At 37.7% G+C, this 25,026-nt stretch overlaps 1 protein-coding gene across 2 annotated transcripts in view; it reads right to left on the reverse strand.

The window, feature by feature from the left end:
- l(3)80Fj (lethal (3) 80Fj) overlaps positions 1–25,026 on the reverse strand; it is a 694,407-nt gene that overhangs the window by 297,049 nt on the left and 372,332 nt on the right. For both annotated transcript variants that reach the window (XM_090387924.1, XM_090387932.1), the window contains exon 31: positions 15,408–15,654. In XM_090387924.1, the coding sequence (XP_090244050.1) occupies positions 15,408–15,654 (247 nt within the window). The remainder of the gene's footprint in view (positions 1–15,407; positions 15,655–25,026) is intronic.

The raw sequence follows: 25,026 nt of genomic DNA on the forward strand, positions 1-25,026 counted from the left end.
CCTTCTTACACATTACAATGGAATTTCTACAAGGTTTCTATACAAAGATCTTTTAAACATATCATTGAGGACATCAAACTAAGTCACATATTTGTCCAACCTAGTCAGACACTTTTTTTTCTTATAATATGGATTATTTTTAAAGAAGCAAAATTTTGTAAAATATCCCAAATAAAAATGAGATGTATCAAGACAATTGGATAATTATAGATGAATGAGATGGAGATGTGAAAAAATTTTGTTTTCTGATATGCCACTTATTTCACTTTGGTTTTTCAAAGTGGTTTTTGTTGATACATTCAAATAATATGATTGTGAGATTTACTAAAGTGTAATCAAAACTAATATGACGGCGTTTCAAGTATTTACATGAAAATGACAAAAGAATAATTCTGACTATCAGATTTTATTGTTAACAAAAAAGGAAGATATCTGGTGACTTTCAGATAGTTTATTCTAAAATTAGTTAATTCTGGTTGAAATATGTTTTTCAACCAGAATTAACTCATTCTTTGATTCGAGACGGCAGCTAATTTACAAACAAACTTTGTGAGTCACTGCATTCCACCACCAGTTTTACATTCCACTATTACGGTCTGTACAGTAGTGTCAGCAATTATTTAACAATTTATTCACAGCATGTAATGTAACCTGCCCACTAAACAGTTCCGACAGTGTCACCATCCTGAGTGTACAGTAGTGTTTGTTTATAGAATTCATTTAGTAATTTTGGCACATTTCCCTCTTATTATTATTAAAAAAAAAAAAAAAAGGAAAATTAAAATGCTAGTAACAGTGATAAGAAGTGAATATGTATTAATTCAACTGAGAACTCTCCATTCATGAAAACATGTTTTTACCACCAATTCTTCATTACACCTCTCTCTCTCTCTCTCTCTCTCTCTCTCTCTCTCTCTGTCTCTGTGTGTGTGTGTGTGTGTGTGTGTGTGTGTGTGTGTGTGTGTGTGTGTGTGTGCGCGCGCGTGCGTGCGCGTGTGAGTGAGAGAGAGAGGTGTAATGAAAAATTTTATTATGAGCAGGAATGGAGATGGCTTTCAACATTTAAGTTTTCATGATTCAGTGATGCCAAAATCAAAGAGTATGTATTCACTGGTTTGCAGATTTTAGAGTTACTAAGAAATTAACATTTTGCAAGAATGTTAAAATCCCTTACAGCTACTTTAACAACAGAAAATTAACCATTAAAATGCCATACCACAAGATTACCAAAGCAACTTCCAAAGGCTATCCCCATGGCTCCATCTTAGTCCCGGTTGTTAGAAATATGGTGCGCGATCAATGGGCTAGCCACTTCATTCCAGCACACCACCTTGGTTTCTTACGCCGACAATCTGGTCCTGCCAGTCAATCCCACCCCAGGCTCCCTGGAGAGGCAAGCCAACATTGTTCCCTCGGCGCTTCAGGATGGGCTAATCTATACAAGCTCACTGTATCTACAACTAAGGCAAAAATGCTTCTTTTAACCTAAATATCCAAAATATCTACAGATCCCTAGTTATCAAATTAAAATAATCTCTGAAGTGCCATCAGTCCATAAAATACCTCAGCATTATCGCTGCTCACAAATGGAGCTTTATCCCACATCTTGACTACACCAAGGAGAAGATCAAATGATATACTGCATTACTATTTGAGAGAGGGCGCTAAATCTCTTTAAAAGTTACAGCTATCAGTTACAGGCTCTGCAAAAATGATAAGTGTTTACCTGTTATTTACATGATTGTTATTTTATATTGTACTTAATACGTAGTCATATAGTTATAGTTACGCTGGTTATTTTTTATTTTTAATTTAGATAAAGAGTTTTTGTGGATTTTACTTACGATAGGTAAAACCGTTATTTCGTTCCATTTTTGTAGCCATTGTTTTTGGATATAGTGGTAGGGAATTCAAATTTTTTTAATTGAGGTAGCTAGGTAGCTCTAACGCATAATTATATAGTAATACGCTTCACTGTTTCTATTTAATAGTTTCTATTCAAATACTATTGATATTTAATTTATTGATTTTATTAATTTAAACTACCATGCCCCAAACTAGAGCAGCAAAGCAACGGGCACAAAGTGGCAGGAGTGCTGTGACTCGGGGGAGAACTGAGGGGGGCAGTTCTCCAACGCATCACAGCCTAAAGAAATGTGCAACTTGTGAAATGTTTGCCGAACTCTCTGGAACGGAACATGATATTGCCATGGGGGATGTCTTTGTGTGTGCGCAATGCAAGGAGTGTATCGAAATCAGGCAACAACTCAGCGTTCTTATGGGCCTATATGAGAGCTTGAAGGACAGGGTGGATGCCCTCGAAGGAACTAAATTGAGGGGCCCATCAGGCTCTCAGCTGCCCACATCAACGCCAGAGCTTGCACTTGGTCATCACGCAACACAGCGGCAACCCCTAAGGCAGAATGCGCTGGTCCCACAGGAACTAGTTGTTGTTGGTGACTCTATTGTCAGGGAAACGGGGAACATCCTTTGTAAAAAGGATAGGTGGAACAGGACCAGGGTATGTCTGCCAGGGGCAAAGGTTGATGACGTTGTAGAGCGGATATCATCTTTCAAGGGCACAAAAGGTGATATAGTTGTACACGTTGGCACTAATGATATTAAGAGTAGGAGACCGGCAGAATTACTCAACAAGTACAGGTCACTGTTGAAAAAAAGCCGTGAAATCGGGTTGAATTTGAAGGTGTCTGCAATTCTGCCCAGACACGATAGGAGGGAGTACATGATGAGAGCCTTGTCGATCAATTCGGCCCTGGAAGGATTGTGCAAGGCTCAAGGGGTAGAATTTTTTTCAGCCTGGACTGTACTTGTTAACAGGAGAGATTGCTTCTACAGGGATGGGATACACTTAAATAGAAAGGGTGCAAGAATATTTGCTGATGCTATCGAGGCAGTGTTAGGTGGGTCGGAAAACTGCTAGTTTGGGGGGATACAAAGACTAATAGTTTAACAGTAACCGCAGGCAGAGGTGAAGGTGATTCTTGCACAACTTCTATTAGAATAAGAAGCGACCTGGAGCGAGGGGTGTTGGGGGTTTCAGGGACGGATGGCAGTCATCATGGAATAGTTGGGTATATGGGATGTGTTAGGGTAACAAGGAATAGGCATAGGAGCATGTATGCTTGCATGTATACCAATGCTAGAAGTATAGTAAATAAATTTGATGAATTTGAAGTGTTGGTCAAGACATCAAAGGCGGATATTGTTGGGATAGCAGAGACATGGTGTCACAAAGATATAAGGAATGCAGAACTGGAATTTGGGGAGTACAATGTGTACAGAAAGGATAGACAGGACAGAAAGGGAGGGGGTGTTATGCTGTTAATTAAGAAAAACATAAAATCAAAGGAAGTGCACCCAGTTAATATAGATGAACAGTGCTCTGTTGAGTCAGTTTGGTGCGAGATAAGCACTGCGAAAGGAAAAATAAGGGTAGGAGTGTGTTATAAGCCTAATGACTTGAATGAGTACAATGAACAATTGTACAGAGAAATAGAGTGGGCCAGTAAATCTGAATGTCTTATAATGGGGGATTTTAACTTCCCAGATATTGACTGGAACTTGTGGGTTGGTCACTCACACACCAGTCAGACTTTTGTGGATTTATTGGATGATTGTTTTCTGCAGCAGCATGTTCGAGAGGCAACCAAAGAAAGTAATACTCTTGATCTGGTTATCAGCAGTGATCATTCGTGTATTAAGAATTTGCAGATAAAGGAACCACTAGGTGGCAGTGATCACAGTGTGCTGAAGTGGGATTTACTCAAAGAGGTAACTACCGTCAGGGGTAAAGGAAAGGGTTTTTGCTTCCGTAAAGGGGAGTACAGTGGTCTCAGACAGTTTTTAAATTCTGTACAGTGGGATCAACTGACGATGTTACCAACAGTAAATTCTAAGTGGGAAGCATTCAAGGAATTAATCGTGGAAGCTACTAGACTTTATATACCGATTAAGAAATATCGTTCAAGGTTTAGGCCTAAATGGTTATCAAATGAACTAATGAGACTCGTGACAGAGAAGAAAAATGCATGGGATGCATATAAATTATCAGGTGACGCAGAAGCCTGTGGCAGATATAAGCTAGTCTGTAATCAGGTCACAAAGGAGGTTCGGCAGGCGAAGGCGGATTACGAGAAATCTTTGGCAAAGGATGCTAAGAAAAACAGCAAGGATTTCTTTACTTATATAAACTCTAAAAGGAAGGGGATGAATATGATTGGTCCACTTGACATCGATGGTTCGACTGTTGATGATCCTGCTCAGATAGCAAACAAACTGAATGAGTATTTTGCATCTACATTCACACGTGAGGAATTATTACAGTTTGAAAATGGAAGAAGGTTATCAAATTGTAGCAGTGTGCTTAATGATTTTGTAATAACTGAGAGCAAAGTGGAGGAGAAATTGTTGAAGTTAAACATAAGAAAGGCACCTGGGGTGGATGGGATCTATCCAGTTATTTTAAAGGAGGCGGCAAAGCAACTAAGCAAACCCTTAGCCATAATTATGAGAGCATCCTTGGACTCAGGGGAGGTTCCCACGGACTGGAGATGTGCAAATGTGTCCCCAATTCACAAAGGTGGATCGAAGGGTGACACGAGTAATTACAGACCAGTTAGTTTAACTTCTGTTCCGGGTAAAATAATGGAGTCACTGGTTAAAGATGCATTGCAGGATCATCTAGACAAGACCGCAGCAATAATTCAAACACAGCATGGGTTTGTTAAGGGAAAGTCTTGTCTGACAAATTTGATTGGTTATTATGATGTGGTCACAAAGGAACTGGATGCGAAAAATAATTTTGATATCATATACTTGGATTTCAGGAAAGCTTTTGACACTGTTGCGCATGGAAGACTACTGTACAAATTGGAGCAGAATGGTATTAAGGGTAAGTTGCTACAATGGATAAAAGGATGATTAAGTGGGAGAAGACAGAGGGTGGTAATCAATGGGTGCTGCTCTTCATGGACTAATGTTATTAGTGGAGTCCCACAAGGTTCGGTGTTGGGTCCACTGTTGTTTTGTGTATTTATCAATGATATTGATGAAGGTATATCAGGCTTAATGTCGAAGTTTGCAGATGACACAAAGGTTGGCAGGGTTGTTAATGACAGTAATGGCAGTGTGCTACTGCAACAGGATCTAGATAATTTGGGCAGATGGGCTAAGAAGTGGCAACTGAAGTTCAACCTTGACAAATGCAAAGTACTGCATATGGGTAGAAGTAACCCCAGAGAAACGTACCAACTGTGTGGTACTACACTTAAGGTGGTAGAAAATGAAAAAGACCTGGGAGTAATTGTGCAGTCGGATATGAAGTTTTCTGAGCAATGCAGACAGGCTGCTAGGGCAGGTCATGGGGTTTTGTCAATGATATATAGGAATTTTGCTAGCAGGGAAAAGGAGGTGATTGTCCCTCTGTATAAGGCAATGGTCAGGCCACGCCTTGAGTACTGCGTACAGGTCTGGAGGCCTCATTTTAGGAAGGATGTAGATTTTCTTGAGCGTGTACAGAGAAGAGCAACACGATTGGTGAGGGGAATGAAAGGATTCTCTTACCAAGAGAGGCTTAAGTTCTGCAAATTGCAGTGGCTGGAGACTAGGCACCTGCGCGGTGATCTGATTGAGGTCTATAAGGCCTTGAATGGGTTGAGCACGCTGAATTCTGATGGGATCCTTCCACTTGTTCAGATTACGAACCTACGGGGACATAAGTTCAAATTAAGAAAGGACAGATGTAGAATAGATGTGTGGAAATTTGCCTTTAGCCAGCGGGTGGTTAATTGCTGGAACAAACTTCCATCTGTCGTTGTGGAAGTTGATAGGTTAAATAAATTTAAGGAGGAACTGGACAGGCATTTGGAGGGAATGGTGTGATGATTTTTTTTTTTTTTTTTTTTTTGGCTGATGCTGCATAAGCTCCTACACTTGCTTTCTTGCATCATGTGCCACTACTACTACTACTAGCTCATGTTACCAAAACAGATTGGGGTCTCAAGGGAAGAGCTGTGCAGCTTTATATGTGAGCTGCAGAGCTCACTTATAAAGCTGTTTTCCTCCGAATTAACATTAGTAGAGGCATACAATGCAAGAAAGCAAGCTTATGCAGCATCAGCCAAAAAAAAAAAAAAAAAAAACACCCTCCCATCTCGGCCTTAAATTTATTTAGGCTATCAACTTCCATGAAAAAAGATGGAAGTCTGTTCCACCAATCAACTACCCGCTAGGTAAAGGCAAATTTTGGCCTTTAGCCAGCGGGTAGTTGACTGGTGTCTTGTCTCTTATGGACCCAGTCTGATTTCAAAGAGTACATAAAGTCACAATTGCAACCAAACTTAGTCAGTTCCAGAGACTCTTTCTCCTTAGAAAGACTAGGGCCTGCAGCTTACGTCAACACCAGCCAGTGGAATTTATACTACTACTATCACTAACATTCCTGATCAGGAAATTAAGACAGAAAAGAAGTGGTTATGGCCAGAAGTAAACACAAACTTTGGAAAACTCTGTGGATTCTTATAATAAAGGAGAGATTACCCGGAACTTCATTCCCAAGATAAGCATTCCCACTTCTAACACACTGACCTGGCAAATCTCTAACTTGAAAACCACCTACATTATAACTAACTGCCCATGCTTCAATTAGGGCCAGGGCCGGATTGCCCATTAGGCACTGTGCCCTGAGCCTACGACAGAAGGAGAAATTAAATATATATATATATAAAAAAAAAAAAAAAAAAGAGAGAGGAAAAGATTTTCAGACTTTTTTTTTTTTTTTTTATGAAAACCCCAAACACGAGAGGTATTAGAACCTATAGTACTTGGTACTGTGCTTGGGTTGGAGGTTGAGAAGACGAAAGAAGATATTTGTTGACAATGGACTTGAACTTCTGTAGACTGTAATTTTCAGGAAATATGTATGAAGGAAGGTTGTTCCAGAAAATGGCAGTTGAATGAATAAATGAAGATGATGAAAAGTTGGTTCTGTGAGTTTGAAGTTGGACAGCAAATGGATGTTGGCTGGTGGCGACACGTGTTCGGACTGTTTTGAAAGAGAGAGCGGGAATTACAGAAGCCAATTCAGAAGAACAGTGTCCATGGATGTATCTGTAGAAGAGGCATGCAGCAGAAACATTACGTCTATGAGACAGCAAGTGGAGAGACTCTGTTAGAGATATATTATTATTATAATAATAATAATAATAATATAATAATATATATCAAGAAGCCTGAGAGAGGTTTTCGGAGCACCACCCCAGATGTGGGAACAATATTCCATGGCAGGGCGGATTTGTGATTTATACAGAGAGAGCAGCTGTTTGGAAGAAAAGTAACGCCGAGAGCGAAAGAGAAAACCAAGTTTTTTAGATGCAGAGAAAGCAATATCTAATGTGCTTGTGCCAAGAGAGATTAGAAGTCAGGGTAATCCCCAAAACAGATATATCATTTTGCCTAGAAATCGGAGTGTCACTAAAGATAAGCATAGGAGCAGAAGAATCCTTTTTGTGAGATATAAGACAAGACTGAGTTTTAGAAGGGTTGAAATCAACTAGGTTGTCTTTGCCCCTCTGGAGAATTACCTGAAGATCGGCATTTAAGGAATTGGTAGCAGATTTTCGAGAAGTTGAAGCTGATTGAGCAGGACAAGGTTTCTCAAAATGGAAAGTGGAATGCAATGTGCTATCATCGGCAAAACTATGGATAGGATTTCCAGTCAATGGAAGAAGAAGATCATTAATATACAAGAGGAAAAGAGTGGGGGGGGGAAGAACTGAACCTTGGGGGACACCGGCATTAGTGGAGAAGTTAGAAGATAGAGAGCCATCTACCATCACCCTCAGTGAGTGATCAGAGAGAAAACTGGAAAACCAATTACTAAAAACAGTTGGCAAATCATAAGATGGAAGCTTGTTTAGAAGACCTTTATGCCAAACACAATCGAAAGCCTTTGAGAAGCCACGAGCAACTACTTATGTTTTACCGAACCTTTCCATTGAATTTATACATAAAAGGGTAACATAAGCCAGAATATCACCAGTGGATCGATGCTGATGGAATCCATACTGGCGATCATTGATCAGACGGAAGGTTTCTAGGTAGTTTAAGAGTTGGCGTTTAATTGATTTCTCCATTACTTTAGAAAGAGTAGAAGTAATTGCAATGGGACGATAATTAGATGGGAGGGATTTGTTACCCTTTTTAGGAACTGGCTGGATATGAGCAAATTTCCAAGCAGAAGGAAAAACACCTTTGAATAAGAAAGTGAAAAAAGGCGGCAAAAATAGGAGTAAGTTTAGGAGCACAGGTTTTGAGAACAAGTGGAGAAATACCATCGGGACCTGGAGCTTTCTTAGCATCGAGATTCGTCAAAATCCTTCTGACATCCTTTTGACGGAAGACCACAGGAGGCATTGAATGCTCCATTCAATGTTGAGAATGGTGGGAGGTGTTTTATCAAGATCGTTAATACATGATTTGGAATTAAAATGGGATGCTAGCAGGTCAGCTTTATCCTTGGCTGAAGTGACAACAGAACCATCTGGTTTGGACAAGTATTCAAGTATTTGTGTCAGTTAAATGTGGGAACCAGGGTTTCCCCTATACTCCACGAATTTTAGGCGAGAGCGCCAACTGCCGGCAGGAGAAAAAAAAAAAAAAAAAAAAAAGGAGAAAAATTTTAAGAAAAACAGCTAAAAGAAAGATAGATTATGTAATTAGTGTTGTGTAGATGTGTTGTTTGCGTTGTTGTGAATGCCGGCACCTGGCTTTAGCAGCAGGGGATTGAGAGCGAAGAGATGCTCCAACCCCCCACTCCCGTCCCTAGCCACGAGGAGGCAGCCAGGAACTACTATCAGAAGACTACTTAGGATGAATAACTTTTTGACTAGCTAGAAGGAAATAATTAGTAAGTTTCAAGAATGTTTTTAGAACAAAAGTATTTAAATAGGGCGATTTTTACTAAGGAGTCGACAGAAAAGAAAAGTAAGGTTTGATGAAGTAAGTTTTAAATTAGTAGGGGAGAGAAAGACGGGAAAGGACATAAATTTAGAATAGTAGAGTAAAAGTTAAGAGTGAGAGCCAAAACAGAAACAATTAACATAGTAAATAAAATAACCATAGTTAGTCCAATTAGAGCTCATTAAGAACAGAAGAGTCTTTTAAAGGAAGCGATTTTACCAAGGAAACAACAGAAGAAAAATTAAGATTAAATGAAGTTAGTTTTAAGTAAGTAAGGGAAAAAGTAGGGAAAGCTTAACGGGAAAAAGGACAGCAATTTAGATTAAACTTAAGAGTTAAAGCCAATAGCAGAAACATATAACATAAGATAATAACATAAACCATTGTTAGTCCAATTAGACCAACAAAAACTCCCTGAGGACACCACACGAACCAAACAAGCAATATAACACAACTAAGTCAATTAACCATCCCACAACCTGTGGGAAAAATTCACATAATTGATACAAGGCAGCTGGCACTTGAAAACATAATTAAAATATACATTATAAAATGTAAGTCTGCAAGCAGGAACTAAGTATTTAAAATAATCACCAACAGGGAACCAAGTCCAGAATGGCTACACCCTGGGCAAAAACTTCCAACAATCTCGTGGAAATTATACTTACAATGATCTCACTCAATATACAACAATTAAAACCTGCAAGCAGAGACAAAACTATCCTCCTCAGCCAGGGGGAACCAAGTCCCAGATGGCTAAACCCCTGCCAAGGAAAACAACAAACTATTGATTCTCCATATACAATATGATCTTAACAAGTCAAGCGCCAGCCAGGAACCTAATTATTATCAATTAATTTTATAGTGTTATCCTCAGGGAGAAAACAAAATATTTAACAAAACTACGCAAAAAGACTTGCAAGTAATCTTATTTTAGGTTTATAAACAATGTTAAGAACTTTAAAAGTACACAAGAAAAGTATATTACTAAGCAAACCAGATTTGACATAATTTCAAAATCCAACCAAAAGATTATAACTGATCAATTTATACAATTGAAAACAGAATTATAGTTTTAGTAAAATCTAAAGGAAAAGGCTTACTATACAGTAGAATAGGAACGGAACTGTACAAATGATAAAAGTTTGGCTTACAATTACTCAACACAGGTATTAGTTTTAGCCCTAACAGAGTCTAGAGCAGCTAAGTAAAAGTTAAAGGTAAAAGGTAAAAGTTGCGGCCAATAGCTTTGGCAAGAGACCAGAATGCTCGGTAAAAGTTTTCTACTCTTAGCCTGTTCAAACTTTAGTTTGGACTGATTAATAACTGCTTTACAATTGTTGCGAGCTTTGGTGCAGGCAGAAAATGAAACTGAAGAATCAGAAACAAGCCAATTACGATATGCAACATTCTTGTCATGAACAGCTTTAGCACATTTATTGGAAAACCAAGGTTTAGATAAAGGACGAGATTTTAAAGTGGAGTGTGGGATAAAGGATTCCATTCTTGCAAGAATAATTTCACTGACACGATCTGAGCAAACGTTGACATCAGAAGATTTGAAACAGCAATCCAGCCAGGGAAAAGAAGAAAAGAAATCTCGCAGGTCATCCCATTTTGCATTGTCGTAATGCCAAACAACACGAGGTTGGGAATAGCCATGGAATAAAGGCTCCATTGGAGAAGAGACAATCACCAAGTTGTGATCCGAAGTGCCTAAAGGACCTCTCACTTCGACCGTGTACTTAGAAGGGTTTTGTGAGAAAAGGATCAAGTGTGTTGGCTGTATGATTAGGATTCTCCGTTATTCTTGTAGGTAATTGAACAATCTGTGCAATGTCATTAGTAATTGCAAAAGCCTCAGCATTTCGACCAACTGGGTCGGTGTGACTAGAAAACGGAAGCCAGCTGGAGTTGTGAACGTTAAAATCACCAAGGAAAATTACCTCACTGTTAGGAAAGTTGGACTGGAGAAAGTCAAGTTGCAAAGAGAGGAAATCAAAGAGCTCCAAGTGATTAGTGGAGTTGGGAGGATGGTAGAGACTAAACATGAATTTGACACAATGAGGTAGAGAGATTTTAAGCCAGAGAAGATCAAAGAGAGGAGATTCCAAATTGCCAAGTCTCTGACAGGGAATATCAGAACGGACATATGCACAAGTACCACCTTTGAGGCGAAAGAAATCATACAGCGAATAATTTGGGCATCTGAGGTGAGCAGTAGTTGAATTAACCGATAACTGAGATTCTGTCAGAAAAAGAACATGGGGTTTGGCAGACTGCAAGTGGAAATGGACATCGTTGAGATTAGAATTGAGACCATGTATATTTGTGAAATGAATTAGGAAGTGCTTGGGAAGTTTAGATCTTTTCGCAGATAAGCTTGCTCTATTAGTTTGACAATTCATGGTGTATTCAATAGTAAGAAAAAGTGGGTGGGACATGCTGCATGAAGCAATGAAAATTTTGGTATGGCATACACATGGTAAGAATATGCCCAGATCCTTGACATAACATGGCCTCGACAATGCTCTCCGCATACACACTACTCGGATTCCCTCCAGTCACTATCTGGCAGAGTAGAGGTAGCAAGATTATACACTAGCTGATCCAGAAGCCTCCTAGAGGGTTACCAATAGGTTCGGTCTGGTGTACTAACTAGCGGCTGGCCTGCGAACATCGTTTTAGAGCTGTACCCTCGAAATGTAAGGAATATTGGATCTCGCCACAATGCATGATGGAAGAGATAGGGAAGGGTTGACCGGAACTTAGCTCTAGAGACTAAACATGGGTTCCACCACTTCAAGCCTCCAATAAGTAAAGTGGTGGTATTGCACCAGTTGATGAGATCATACTGCATGATGGAAGAGATAGGGAAAGGTTGACCGGAACTTAGCTCTAGAGACTAAACATGGGTTCCACCACTTCAAGCCTCCAATAAGTAAAGTGGTGGTATTGCGCCAGTTGATGAGAGTCATCTACCACCTAGTACTGCCTGGTAACATAGAGGGGTGGCATTCCTCCATGTGGTGTGGGCGCCACACCTCGACCCCTGCTTACGTTGGTTCACACCTGGGTGGTCACCCACCATATACTTGTGCATGGAGGTTATACCCAGGATTACTAACAGTTCCACCATCGTGAAGGTGCAAGCAGAGGATTTGGCTGTCACAGACCGTCCAGACTTTGCCGAAACTGGGTCCACTTGACTTGAGTGTCACCCAAATATCAGTTCCATCAGCGTTTTAGACTCCCAGGTAGCAAGTACAGCTTGACTGGCATATCTGAGAGAATGTCTGTGACAATCTCAAGGACATGAAATAATGAAACTATAAAACTTCAACAAACATTATACCTGAAATTTAAAAGGAACAAAATCTACAATATCGTCAATATCTAGATTACTTGTAACATTTCTTAAGATTACAAAAGTTTCTTGCTTCGGTTTCTCGTTGTAGCAAAATCTTCAATAACGTCCCCAAAGTCCATATGATGAGTAATATCGTTCTTGCTACATTGAAGTGCCAACGACAATAAGAGATCTTGGTTCATAGTTGGGCGTACACCATTCTTGATTTGCTGAAGTTTCAAAAATGAATGCTCTCCTTCAGCATTTGATCCAATTATGGATAGATAAATTCTTAAAGCTATGTGTATGTTTGGAAAACTAGTAATCAGTTTATTTTTTATTTGTGCCTTTATTAATTCTGCCACAGATGTTTTGTCCTTGTATAGTGCCAAAAACAATAGGAATTCATCAACAAAGTATATTTCTAAGTCAGACTAGTAGGTGTTGACTAATGCTGAGGCTTTGGATTGAATTTCTTCTTTTGACATAGATCTATCTATAAGAAAACTGAAGGTAGCATTCAATGTACTGTATGCAGCATGTCATTTTGTCATTTGTGACTAGTAATATGCTAAAAAACTTTAATTCGAAATGTATCTTTTGCACTTATTTCTGCTCATACCAATTCTTCTGGTGTTTCATCAAACGGTTTCTTTCTTTTCCGCTTTCCGTCTTTATATTGTCTGTAATCAGAATTTGGAACGAATTCTTTTGCCATTTTTTCAAAAATCATCAAATTTGTCTTTGTCTCGAACATCAATCAAATAATTCAAAAGAGTATCATATTTCACAATTATGGATTTCTGTGTGCTCTTTTATAAAAGGACCAAACTCAGAAGATCAATACACCCGAGGAAGTTGCCATTGGTAGGATTATTGTGTTGCTCGTTATCAGCACAAAAAGCTATATTTCTTTCTGCCGGAAATTTTACCACCGCAACTACTCTTCTTAAAACTTCAGTCCACCAGTATTTAATTGCTTTTTCCTTCTCGGTTTGCAATTCTATGTCAATCCAGATAGACTTTTGGAACTGCAACATATTACATATAGAAGTGAAATGCTCTTTTGATTTTTCATGCGTTGTGATTCTTGCATGTGCATGTTTCCAGTTGTCGAATCCAGTTTGAAATTGATTACATATCTTATTAAGTCCATCTTTAAATAACATACACACATAAATATACTTTTCCAGCAGATTCTGAGAATATTAGCTAGTCCACTTTTAACAACCTTGTTATTTCCCATTTTCCTATAAAATAATTCTGTTCTTGCATATCATACTTTTTCGTCAAAATTTTTAGACGTTGATTTCAAATTGCACTCTAAATTCTGAGATGGCACATTTCGGGCAACGTGATGAATGAGATCAGCGTTTATTTTCCATTTAGCTGGATCAGTACTGAAATCTGATAGTGAAACAGTAAAAGATGTTTTTTTTGGGTACTTAAGTCATTCACAGGCTCTGATTCATCTTTATTTGCAGTTACATCAGTTGTCTACGAAATCTACCTGGTCTGATTTTAATTCTATACCAACTTGACCTTTATTTGTTCCTTTGTCGGTAGGTCTAGGGCCTATGAATGCCATCACTGAAATCTTCAGATTGAGAAAGAGTAGGCTTATTGCAGGAGTGGTTTGGAACACTTATTATATATTTCGGCATTGAATTTTTCATTTTACCCAAAGCCTTTTCATTTTCTTCTTTTTTTTTTTTCCTAACCAGATTCGTGTTTTCGCATATATCCACCAGACATTTTAAATCACATCAAATACAGTTAACACAATAGGATCAGAATATGAAAAATTGAAAATACAGGTTGCCAGTCTTTTTTTTAAAATTCACACTATTTTCTTAAAATGTTACACCACAAACTTATTCCACTATCTACTACCTCTCTCTTTACATATCTCACATGTACATATTTGTGGGTACAACTGTGGGTAGTACTTTATAGTATTTGCTGGTTGACCGCTTAAGAATGACTGGTTATATGCATTATGGTGCAATACTTTGGTGCATTTTGAACTCAGATATGACTTGCAGCTCTTTACTCTTAGTGCCATTTTATGCTTATATTCATAAAGGTTAACAAGCAGAGGGGGGCAATCATGCAATACATATCAATCTAAAAGCCATCAATAGTAAGAACTTGTTACTCCATATCTCATTTGCACATATTGCATTAGTTGCACTTTGTGCATGCCATGTTCTTTGTTATTCATTGCTTATCTTTTTTACTGATTTAAATTTTACAACCAAAAAAAAAAAAAAAAAAAAAAAAAAGTTAGTGAACAGAAATATCAATTAGATAGTATGTAAATATTAGTTAATTAAACCATGTTAATAAGCATAAATTTATTTTTATTTTGCGAACCTATGAAAAATATTCTTCCAATTTTCATGTATCATTTAATTTTGTTAATTAGTAAGGTAATAAAGTGTAAATTTGTGCATTTTATCTTTACTTTTATAGCCTGCAGATAATATTCCTCCCATTTTCATTTATTAGAATTAAAATTCAATTTGCAAATATGCTCACAATGACTGTCACTTACTACATATCATACAGGGAAATGTATTTTATTATGGAGAGTCCATCGTAAAGTGATTTGATTGTACAGTGTACCAATCGTAAAGTGACGGACCACTATATAACAAATATATATAAATAATGGAGGGTGGTGAGTATTAGATTTCTGTCCAATTTTAGTGAAATTTGAAATGGCTTCAGAAATCTTTCCAAAAGAAACATTTGTAAAATTTCATAAAAATCTGTTCGTTGGAAGTATATTTATTTCATTTGGATAGATGAAGAGGCAGAGGCACATTGAATCCAAGAAGCAGTTTATACATGTGTCAAAAAAAAAAAAAAAAAAAAAAAAGTAAAAAATAAATCAATGACACATGCCTATAAAGTCGATGTTACTTATGTAGTTAAAACTGCTAAATAATACACATGATTACATTTATTATTAGAAATGGAGTAAATACAATGGCATGGTAAATATGAATTTCAGTTAGCAGTGAAGAAAGCTTACAGAAGATATTAAAGATGAAAAGCAGAGCATAATACCAACCTTCTCGATGTCTGTAGTTATTCTTGTCCTGAATGGCACTAGTTAATGTATTCATTATATCTAACTGCTTAAGTGAAAGTATTCCCAGTCCTTTTACTAATCCAGCAATTCCATATGCTGCACCTTTTCTTTCACCATAATTTTCAGAATCTAACAACAAATCTAACAACTTTTTAGACAGTGAGGAAGCCTCATCTTTAATTGCTGGAACCAAAGGAGGTAAGCAATTGGCAACTGCATCTTGAACCTAAAATTAGAATACTAGTCACAACCAAATTATAAGTCCCAAAAATATTTATATGAAATATTAGGATTACACAGTATGTTAAGAATAAATATTATACAAGTTAAATTATGTTTGTTATTTGGTTTTTAGGAGTATTAGCAACTAAGGCCATACTGCTCCAAGGATATGTGGTGGTCATTCCCTGACCTTTCCACATCCTCCATATTTGGTGGTCACGGGCTCGAACCCCGGTCTAATCAAGAAGTGTGTGCTACACACTGCTACTCCTGCCCACCTGGCTACGGAGGTGCCCAAGTTAAATTAGGGAACAAAATATAAATCATAAAAAACAATATTCACAAATTACATTATTAAATTTTAACAGTGTAGATTTATTACAATATAACATTTCAACACAAATGATGTTCAAAATGAAATAACAGTACTGTAAATATAATAGTGCAGCAAAAAGGTAATAAGACTGAATTTAAAAAAATATTTAGTTCATATTTGAACATTCTGAACATTCAAATACAGTCGGTCCTCGTATAACACGTGTTTACATTACACGAATTCGATCATACACGATTTATAAATAGGGGAACGTTATCTTATATAACACGAACCGAATTCGCTCATACACGATTTCGCCTTTGTGTTTACAAGAAATGGCAGTCGAACGCGGAATCACCCCAACTGAACGCAACACGATAGGAATGAAGAAGTTTCTGAAAATGTATTTATGTGTTTATATCAGTGAAGGGGAAACACATTTCACCATAATAACCAACACAATTCCAGCTATCGATATAATCGCAAATGCAATTAGATGGAGTTTACTACCAGTTTATAACAGATTCCACTAGCAGAAACGCAACTGGAAATTGTTTTTATTGTTTTATGGTAGTAACCCCTAGAAATGTGCTTTAGTAAAATGCGAGGTGTTAATAGTGTATCTTGGCCTTTACGGTGTTGTTTATTCAGTTGCTACACGCACGCAGCTTTGTTTATGTGTATCAAGCGTGCCACCTCGTTTGTAATTGTGCTTTATTCCCTAAAAATTAGTAAAATACTTAAAAGGTGTGAAAAGGAAGCGTCCTGGCGAAGACACTGCAGATTCAAAGGGGAAAAAAAAAGCAATATCGATAAACAGAGGCGGACTGTGTCAAAAATTCTTACCCGGGAAAATTTATAGTGGTTTATGGCCAAAATCACACCGGCCTCGGGCCCACCGGGATTTCCCGGGTAAGGCTTATGGCCAGTCCGCCTCTGTCGATAGAGAAAAAATATGAAATTGTGAAACACTTTGAGCGAAATGAAAGCACGTGCTACAGACATAAATGAGGCAACGCCGAGAATTACAAAGAATGCGGAGAAAATAAAAACAACTTTCATAGCGGGAACAACTCAAAGTGTAATTAAAATCCATTAGATTAAGACACAAGAATTGGAAGAGATGGAACTGCTGTCATCTGTTTGGATAGAAAATCAAACAAAAAACAAGTTTGCTTACGATAGAAGCAAAAGCATTAGCAATATTTTATTACGACTATTTTATTTAACATAAATTTTTTATGAATAAAATACGTATTTTATTCGTAAAAAATATTTTTAGTATTAAAAAATACTAAAAATACTTTATTATAATATAATAAATAATAAAAAAATAAATATTGTTTAGTACGTATTTTAATCGTTATAAAATACGTAAGTATTTTATAACGATTAAAATTCCCCACTTATTTATTGTGTTTGGTAATGTTTTGGTTCCAAATATGTGTTCAATCTTGGGTGGTCGGCACCTAACCCTACTTTTCCCATAGGGCCTGTTGTTTATATTGCACGATTTTGCATTGCACGAGGTTTTCTAGGAACGCAACTATCGTGCTATACGAGGACAGACTGTATGAACATTCTCTGTGCACCATATCCAATGTCACTGTCAGAAAAAAGAATAAAATAAATGAATGGTTTGAGCAAGCTCAATGATGATGGGCCTTTTCCTCTTGCTCAGTTATGCCTTGAGGAGACATAAATTCAGACTGAGGAAAGACAGTTGCAGAATAGATGTATGGAAATTTTCCTTTAGCCAGTGAGTGGTTGATTGCTGGAACAAACTTCCATCTGTCACTGTAGAAGATGATAGCTTAAATAAATTCAAGGAAGAATGGGACAAACGTTTTGGAGTAAATGGATGGGTGAAATGGGAAGGTGTTTTTTTTTTTTTTTTTTTTTTTTGCTGATGCTGTATAAGCTTGCTTTCTTGCAGCACATGCCACTACTAATGCTAATTCTCTAACAATGCACCAACAAGTTTTGTATAAAGCTGGGGAAATGTACAACTGAAACACGTGAAGTGAAAAGAGCTTATAGGGATAAGGCTCTGTCCCACGCACAAACAGTTTAGAGGTTTAAACCTTTTAAACAATGCAGATAGGACACAGAAAACAACCCTTAAAGCAGATGATTAAAAATGTCCTCAAAAAGGCTTCTGAGGTTGGAAGAATAGTTCATATAACAAATTTTAAAAAAATCCACCAACCATTTTGATTAAAATAGTTTAATACTGTAAAAATATAAATATAATAAAATGTACCAAGCGATACAGTGGATACTGTAAAACAATATTTACAAAATTGATTTACTATAAAATAAAATAAAATTTATTACGAAAATGTTAAAATGCAATAAAATACAAGAATTAAAAGCGGTAAAACGATGATTGTAGCTTTCGGGGGCATCCGCCTCCTTTCTCAACAACAATGCTACTTGGGCAACACATCCATTAGTATCAGGTTCACGGCACCGTGGCTGACCAGGCACATGTTCAGTATTACTTTCATATGCGCCAGAACTGGAAGTGGCTCGAGAATGTGGAAGCGAGAAGCGCTCATCTCTTGCAAGGACTACAGCTTCCAAGATGGAGTGGAGCCAAACACCCCTATCCCTATTCATGCTTCTGTTTTCAGACAAGACAAGCCAAGCCATCCGAAAGCAGTAGCACAGGGCGCACAGGTTCTGGGACCATAAGTGGTTGGAGAGTTTGTGAATTGGCTCGTCCGAAAACAGTAGCATGAATAGGGATAGGAGTGTTCGGCTCCACCCCATCTTGGAAGCTGTAGTGCGCCTGGTCAGCCATGGGTGCCGTGAACCTGATACTAAAGGATGCGTTGACCAACTTCAAACTCACAGAACCAACTTTTCATCTTCCTCATTTATTCATTCAACTGCCGTTTTCTGGAACAACCTTCCTTCATACGTATTTCCTGAAAATAATTGGACAAACAATTGGAGCGGGTGGATGAATGAAATGAGAAGGGGGGGGGGTTTGACTGATGCTATATAAGCTTGCTTTCTTGCATCATGTGCCCTTGCTAATGCTAAGCTAGCGACCCTATCAAAACAGCTAACCAGATTAGTTAAACATGATTTTCCTTTTACAAAACCATGCTCAGTATCCTTCAGATTCCATTTCTATCTAAATGACCCTGAATTCCACTCTTGATCATTGCTTCCATGATTTTCCCTACTACTGAAGTTAGACTGACTGGCCGGTAACTTCCCACTTCACTCTTACAGCCGTCCTTATGTATTGAGATATGTTGGCACTTTTCCAATCCAACGGAAACACTCCCTTGTCCAGTGATACCCTCACAAATAGTCTCAATGGTTCACTGCCCTCACTTAAGATTATAGAGTATATACAATCAACCCCAGGAGCCTTAATGGCCTGTAGGCTCAAAAGTTTTTTCATTAAATTAATGTGAAATTTCAACATTAATTACATTTTTTTTTCCAAATTCACTCCCATAATTTCTCATTGACACAAAGGGTTTTTCTTCTGTAAATATTAATGCAAAGTAATTGTTGGGTTCATTTGCAACTTCAGCTGGGGTATCTAATACTATCCCATGGCCATTACATAAGGGTCAGATCTAGTTTGTCCTTCTCTTCTTTGCATTTATATTTATGAAGAATTCCTTATCCCCACTCTTTGCTTTTTTTGCCACCGATTTCTCATAATCTGCCTTTGCCAGCCTAACCTTTTCTGTGACACTATTACAGATCAATTTGTAGCTGTTATAGGCTTCCATACTTTTTATTGCTCTGTAACTTTTTCCATGCCATATTTTTCTGCTCAAGTAATCTGGCAACTTCATTGTTCATCCAACTTGGAATCTTCCACATGGAGTATTTTTTTAATGGTATATAAGCATTCAAGGTTTCTGTGATTAATGTTTTAAAGTTATAACATAATTCAATTGTATTCACTCTCTGTGCAATATCTACCCAGTTAATAGAGGCTATGTAGCCCCCTAAGCCATCGTAATTTCCTATCATGAAATTATAACCCATTCCTTTGCCTTTTAACTACTGCTACCTCTCTCTCTTCATCGTCCACAGTAGAACTTCGTGATCACTTCCTGCTACTGGTTCCTGTACTGTCAGCCATATTATGTCATCTAGTTCATGGGTGATAATGAAGTCTAGAATATTCTTTGCCTAGTACTTTCCCTGACATGTTGATACAGATAGCAATCATCTAGTTGATTCAAAAATTTTGTCCCCCTGTCAAGTTTCCTTCCTATTTGCTCCAATCAATTAAGAAGCAAATTAAAATCACCCATAATAAGACACTGATGCTTCACTTGCCCATTCCACTTGCATGTGGAGGCATCATAATCTTCACAATCACCTGGCCTGTAGATTACTCCCACTCTCATTTTACCTTTGCTTCCAACTATCTCACACCATACAGATCCTATACTAGCATGCAAAACATCTAAATCTGGGAAAGCTTTTGCCGTGCTCAGGCTGCTTTTGATAAGAATCATGACCCCACCACCCCTTCCATCATCCCTATACTTCCTGAATACATTATAGAATCATAAATATATTATACAATCATCCCTTATCTCCGAGTTGCACCACGTTTCCATATACACCATTATGTCAGCATTACTTGTCCTAAACGGCAGTTCAAAATCACTCATTTTATTGATGACACTTCTGACATTACTGTATAAACAATTAAGACTGAGTATTCTTGTATAGTTAACTTCCTGACACATCCCTTAAAGTTATTTCAGTTTGCTTTCCTGGTATCAGCTATCCGCTCATTTGAAATGTTTCTGCCCTCAGAACATACTGCAATAACGAACAAAACCTCTTGAGGTATGTTGAAGCATTACTTTGACCAATATTATCAGATAAAAGTGTATCTATATTACCCTTGTCTTCCCCCCCCCCCAAAAAAAAACTAGCAGTTTCCTTGAACCTTTAAGGTATCCTCAATAATACTGGCAAAACCTCTTGTACCACCTTTCTTTAAATGTGTCTCATCTCCACAAAATACATTCCTTCTACCTACAAGTGTGGGCCAAGTTGATAGAAATTTCCCCCCCAAAACCTTGCAGAGTCCTTGAAGTCTTGAGTTAATACACAAAGTTTTAGCATATAACCCCTCCTATCGTGCCTGGGCAGAATTGCAGACACACAGACATTGTGATCAAACTCATGGCATTTCTTCAGCATTGTCCTATATTCGTCTAACAAATTGTCAGATCATGTATGTTTAATATCATTAATTCCCACATGAATAATAATATTCTCTTTACCCCATATAAAATCTGACAGCCTGTTGGTGACATCATTAATAGTTGCTCCCGGCATTCTAGTCCACATATTCTTATTACAAAAAATATTTCCCGTTTCACTGACAATGGAGTCTCCTAATAGAACTAAGTCCTTTTGAACCAGAGTGGTTTGCACTTTGTTATTCTGTTCTGGGGGAGGGGGGGAGTGCATCACTTTGTAGGTTACTAGATTCTTGAGTCCTTGATGAGCTCCCAGTTACATTATTCTCGAGGGCAAGTACCCATTTTTTCAGTAACCAAAATTGTTTCAGCAGTGAACCATTAACTTAAGATTGGTACACTCCTTACAATGGCAACAAAGAAAATAATCAGCAGGTGAGCAACGATTATCCACTAGGTTGACCTTGTGGATAAAATCATGACTCATGGTGACCTCCGACGAAGTGTTCAAGGCAGATCTTGTAACAACCATTGTAAAATTTACTAAATATCAATAAAAGAAACTTTCAAAAAATTATATTTATAATATTATAAAACTCAAACTATATTAAAACTCAAACTATAAACAATCAAAATATTACAGCAAAAGAAGGAGAGAGAGAAAAAAAAAAAAAAAAACATCAAAAAAAAAAAAAAAAAAAAAATCAAAAAAAAAAAAAAAAATTACAATATACTAAATAACCTCTGAAATCCTACTCTACTCCACTAATCCTCTCTTATCTATAATTCTTTGTAATCGCTATGAAGAGCTCCACAAAGCATGTCTGCTCGCCACAAATGCCAACAGCTTCTAGCTCACACGCAGGTTGCAGTGCTTAATCACCCTCTTTACACCCGTCACTTGCACGGGCAGGCTTTTTTCTATTTCCAAGTTGAATTTAAATTGAAAGGACACTATTTGATAATGCTTATGACATACAGAGGAATATGCCAGCCGAACTAAATACCATCAGAGCAGACAAGTTTTCTAAAGTCTTTCCAAAGCTTATATGAATACTGTAACAAATGTATTTGATCCCTTGGGGACTATTGTTTGTTATTTGGTTTTTAGGAGCATTAGCAACTAAGGTCATATTGCACCGGGGATATGCAGTGGTCATTCTCTGACCTTTTCTCATCCTCCATATTTGGTGGGCATGGGCTCGAACCCCGGTCTAATCAAGAAGCGTGTGCTACGCACTGCTACTCCTGCCCACGGAGGTGCCTGGGGACTATTCTGAGAGAGGCAAGTAAGAAAATATTTTCCTTATTGGAATTTGGAGTCATTACTTTTTTGCTGTACTGTGTATACATAAAAAACAGATATAGAAAAAGCAATTAAATAATAATAATATCAGTAATGCTAATTTATCAGAGGAAAATGATAAAATTTATTAATTTCGTAAATTATGTAAATAATAATAATAGTATAAGTTATTGTAATAGTAATAGAGGCATGCAATGCAAGAAAGCAAGTGTATGAGCTTATGCAGCATTAGCCAAAAAAAAAATTTACACAAAAATTTCCTCTAAATGTTTGTCCAGTTCCTCCTTAAATTTATTCAACCTATCAACTTCCACAACAACAAATGGAAGTTTGTTCCAGCAATTAACCAACCACTGGCTAAAGGCAAATCTATTCTACATCTGTCTTTCCTCAATTTGAATTTATGCCCCCTTATGTTCGTAATCTGAACAAGTGGAAGAATCCCATCAGAATTCAGCATGTTCAACCCATTCAAGGCCTTATACACCTCAGTCAGATCAACTCGCAGGTGCCTAGTCTCCAGCCGCTGCAATTTGCAGAACTTAAGCCTCTCTTGGTAGGGGGATTCCTTCATTCCCCTCACCAATCTTGTTGCCCTTCTCTGTACACGCTCAACAAATCTACATCCTTCCTAAAATGAGGCCTCCAGACCTGTATGCAGTACTCAAGGCGTGGCCTGACCATTGCCTTATACAGAGGGACAATCACCTCCTTTTCCCTGCTAGCAAAATTCCTATATATCATTGACAAAACCCCATGACCTGCCCTGGCAGCCTGTCTGCATTGCTCAGAAAACTTTCATATTTGACTGCACAATTACTCCCAGGTCTTTTTCATTTTCTACCACCTTAAGTGTAGTACAACAGAGTTGGTACGTTCCTCTGGGGTTACTTCTACCCATATGCAATACTTTGCATTTATTGAATAGGTAGAACACATCCACGTAATGAAAAATGGGAAAGCAAGAAGGATGGACACTACCCAATTACATATTGGTATTAGTATTACAGTGGTGAAAGGATGCATGCTAGAAACCAAACTTATTCTGCATCAGCTAGAAACACAAAATAAAAATTATATATATTTTTTTTATTTAAATATCACTTTTCCATTGGATCTGTCCAAAGATGAGTAACGTGGTTACGAAGTTATCCATGTGTTGCACAAGATTTTGCAGCTCAGGTGAATGCTAACTTTTTATTTATATTTAGCCATTTTATTGACTTAATTGTCATATTAAATTATTTTCTATAAGTAGCTTTATAGTCCTAGTCAAGCTCCCTGGTTGTTTTTGAATTTAGAGAACGATTTTGAAAGTTCATACTTAGTGTCTGCAGATTCTACCATTCGTAATTTGCCGCCGTTGTTTTACGATACAGAATAGCATAACATATATCCCATACTTGATAGTGTAATGTATATCCCAAACATGATAGTGTAAAGTTTAATGTAAAACTAGATGGAGAAATACGTAGCACTGTATTAGAAATTTGTTAGATTAGTACAGTATTATCAATTAATTAGTAATAAAATTTATTAATCTTATTAAATTTCATTGTTAATTAAATTGCACTTAAATGGAATCATGACCCAGACCAGAGCAGCAATGCAACGTGCATAAATTAGTGTGAGTGCTGTGGCTTGGGGGAGAACCACAGGGGGAAATTCTCCAACACATCACAGTCTAAAAAAATGTGCGAAATGTAGTAGTACTAGCATGTGATGCAAGAAAGCATGTGTATGAGCTTATGCAGCATCAGCCAAAAAAAAAAAAAAAAAAATCACACCATTCCCTCCAAATGCCTGTCCAGTTCCTCCTTAAATTTATTCAACCTATCAACTTCCACAACGACAGATGGAAGTTTGTTCCAGCAATTAACCACCCGCTGGCTAAAGGCAAATTTCCGCACATCTATTCTACATCTGTCTTTTCTTAATTTGAATTTATGCCCCCTTAGGTTCATAATCTGAACAAGTGGAAGGATCCCATCAGAATTCAGCGTGCTCAACCATTCAAGGCCTTCTACACCTCAATCAGATCACCGCGCAGGTGCCTAGTCTCCAGCCACTGCAATTTGCAGAACTTAAGCCTCTCTTGGTAAGAGGATCCCTTCATTCCCCTCACCAATCTTGTTGCCCTTCTCTGTACACGCTCAAGAAAATCTACATCCTTCCTAAAATGAGGCCTCCAGACATGTACGCAGTACTCAAGGTGCGGCCTGACCATTGCCTTATACAGAGGGATAATCACCTCCTTTTCCCTGCTAGCAAAATTCCTATATATCATTGACAAAACTCCATGACCTGCCCTGGCAGCCTGTCTGCATTACTCAGAAAACTTCATATCTGACTGCACAATTACTCCCAGGTCTTTTTCATTTTCTACCACCTTAAGTGTAGTACCACACAGTTGGTACGTTTCTCTGGGGTTAATTCTACCCATATGCAGTACTTTGCATTTGTTAAGGTTAAACTTCAGTTGCGACTTCTTAGCCCATCTGCCCAAATTATCTAGATCCTGTTGCAGTAGCACACTGCCATTACTGTCAT

The sequence above is a fragment of the Mastigoproctus giganteus genome, chromosome 2 (genome assembly GCF_048544385.1).
Source record: "Mastigoproctus giganteus isolate SK-2022 chromosome 2, ASM4854438v1, whole genome shotgun sequence".
Classification (NCBI taxonomy): Eukaryota; Metazoa; Arthropoda; class Arachnida; order Uropygi; family Thelyphonidae; genus Mastigoproctus; species Mastigoproctus giganteus.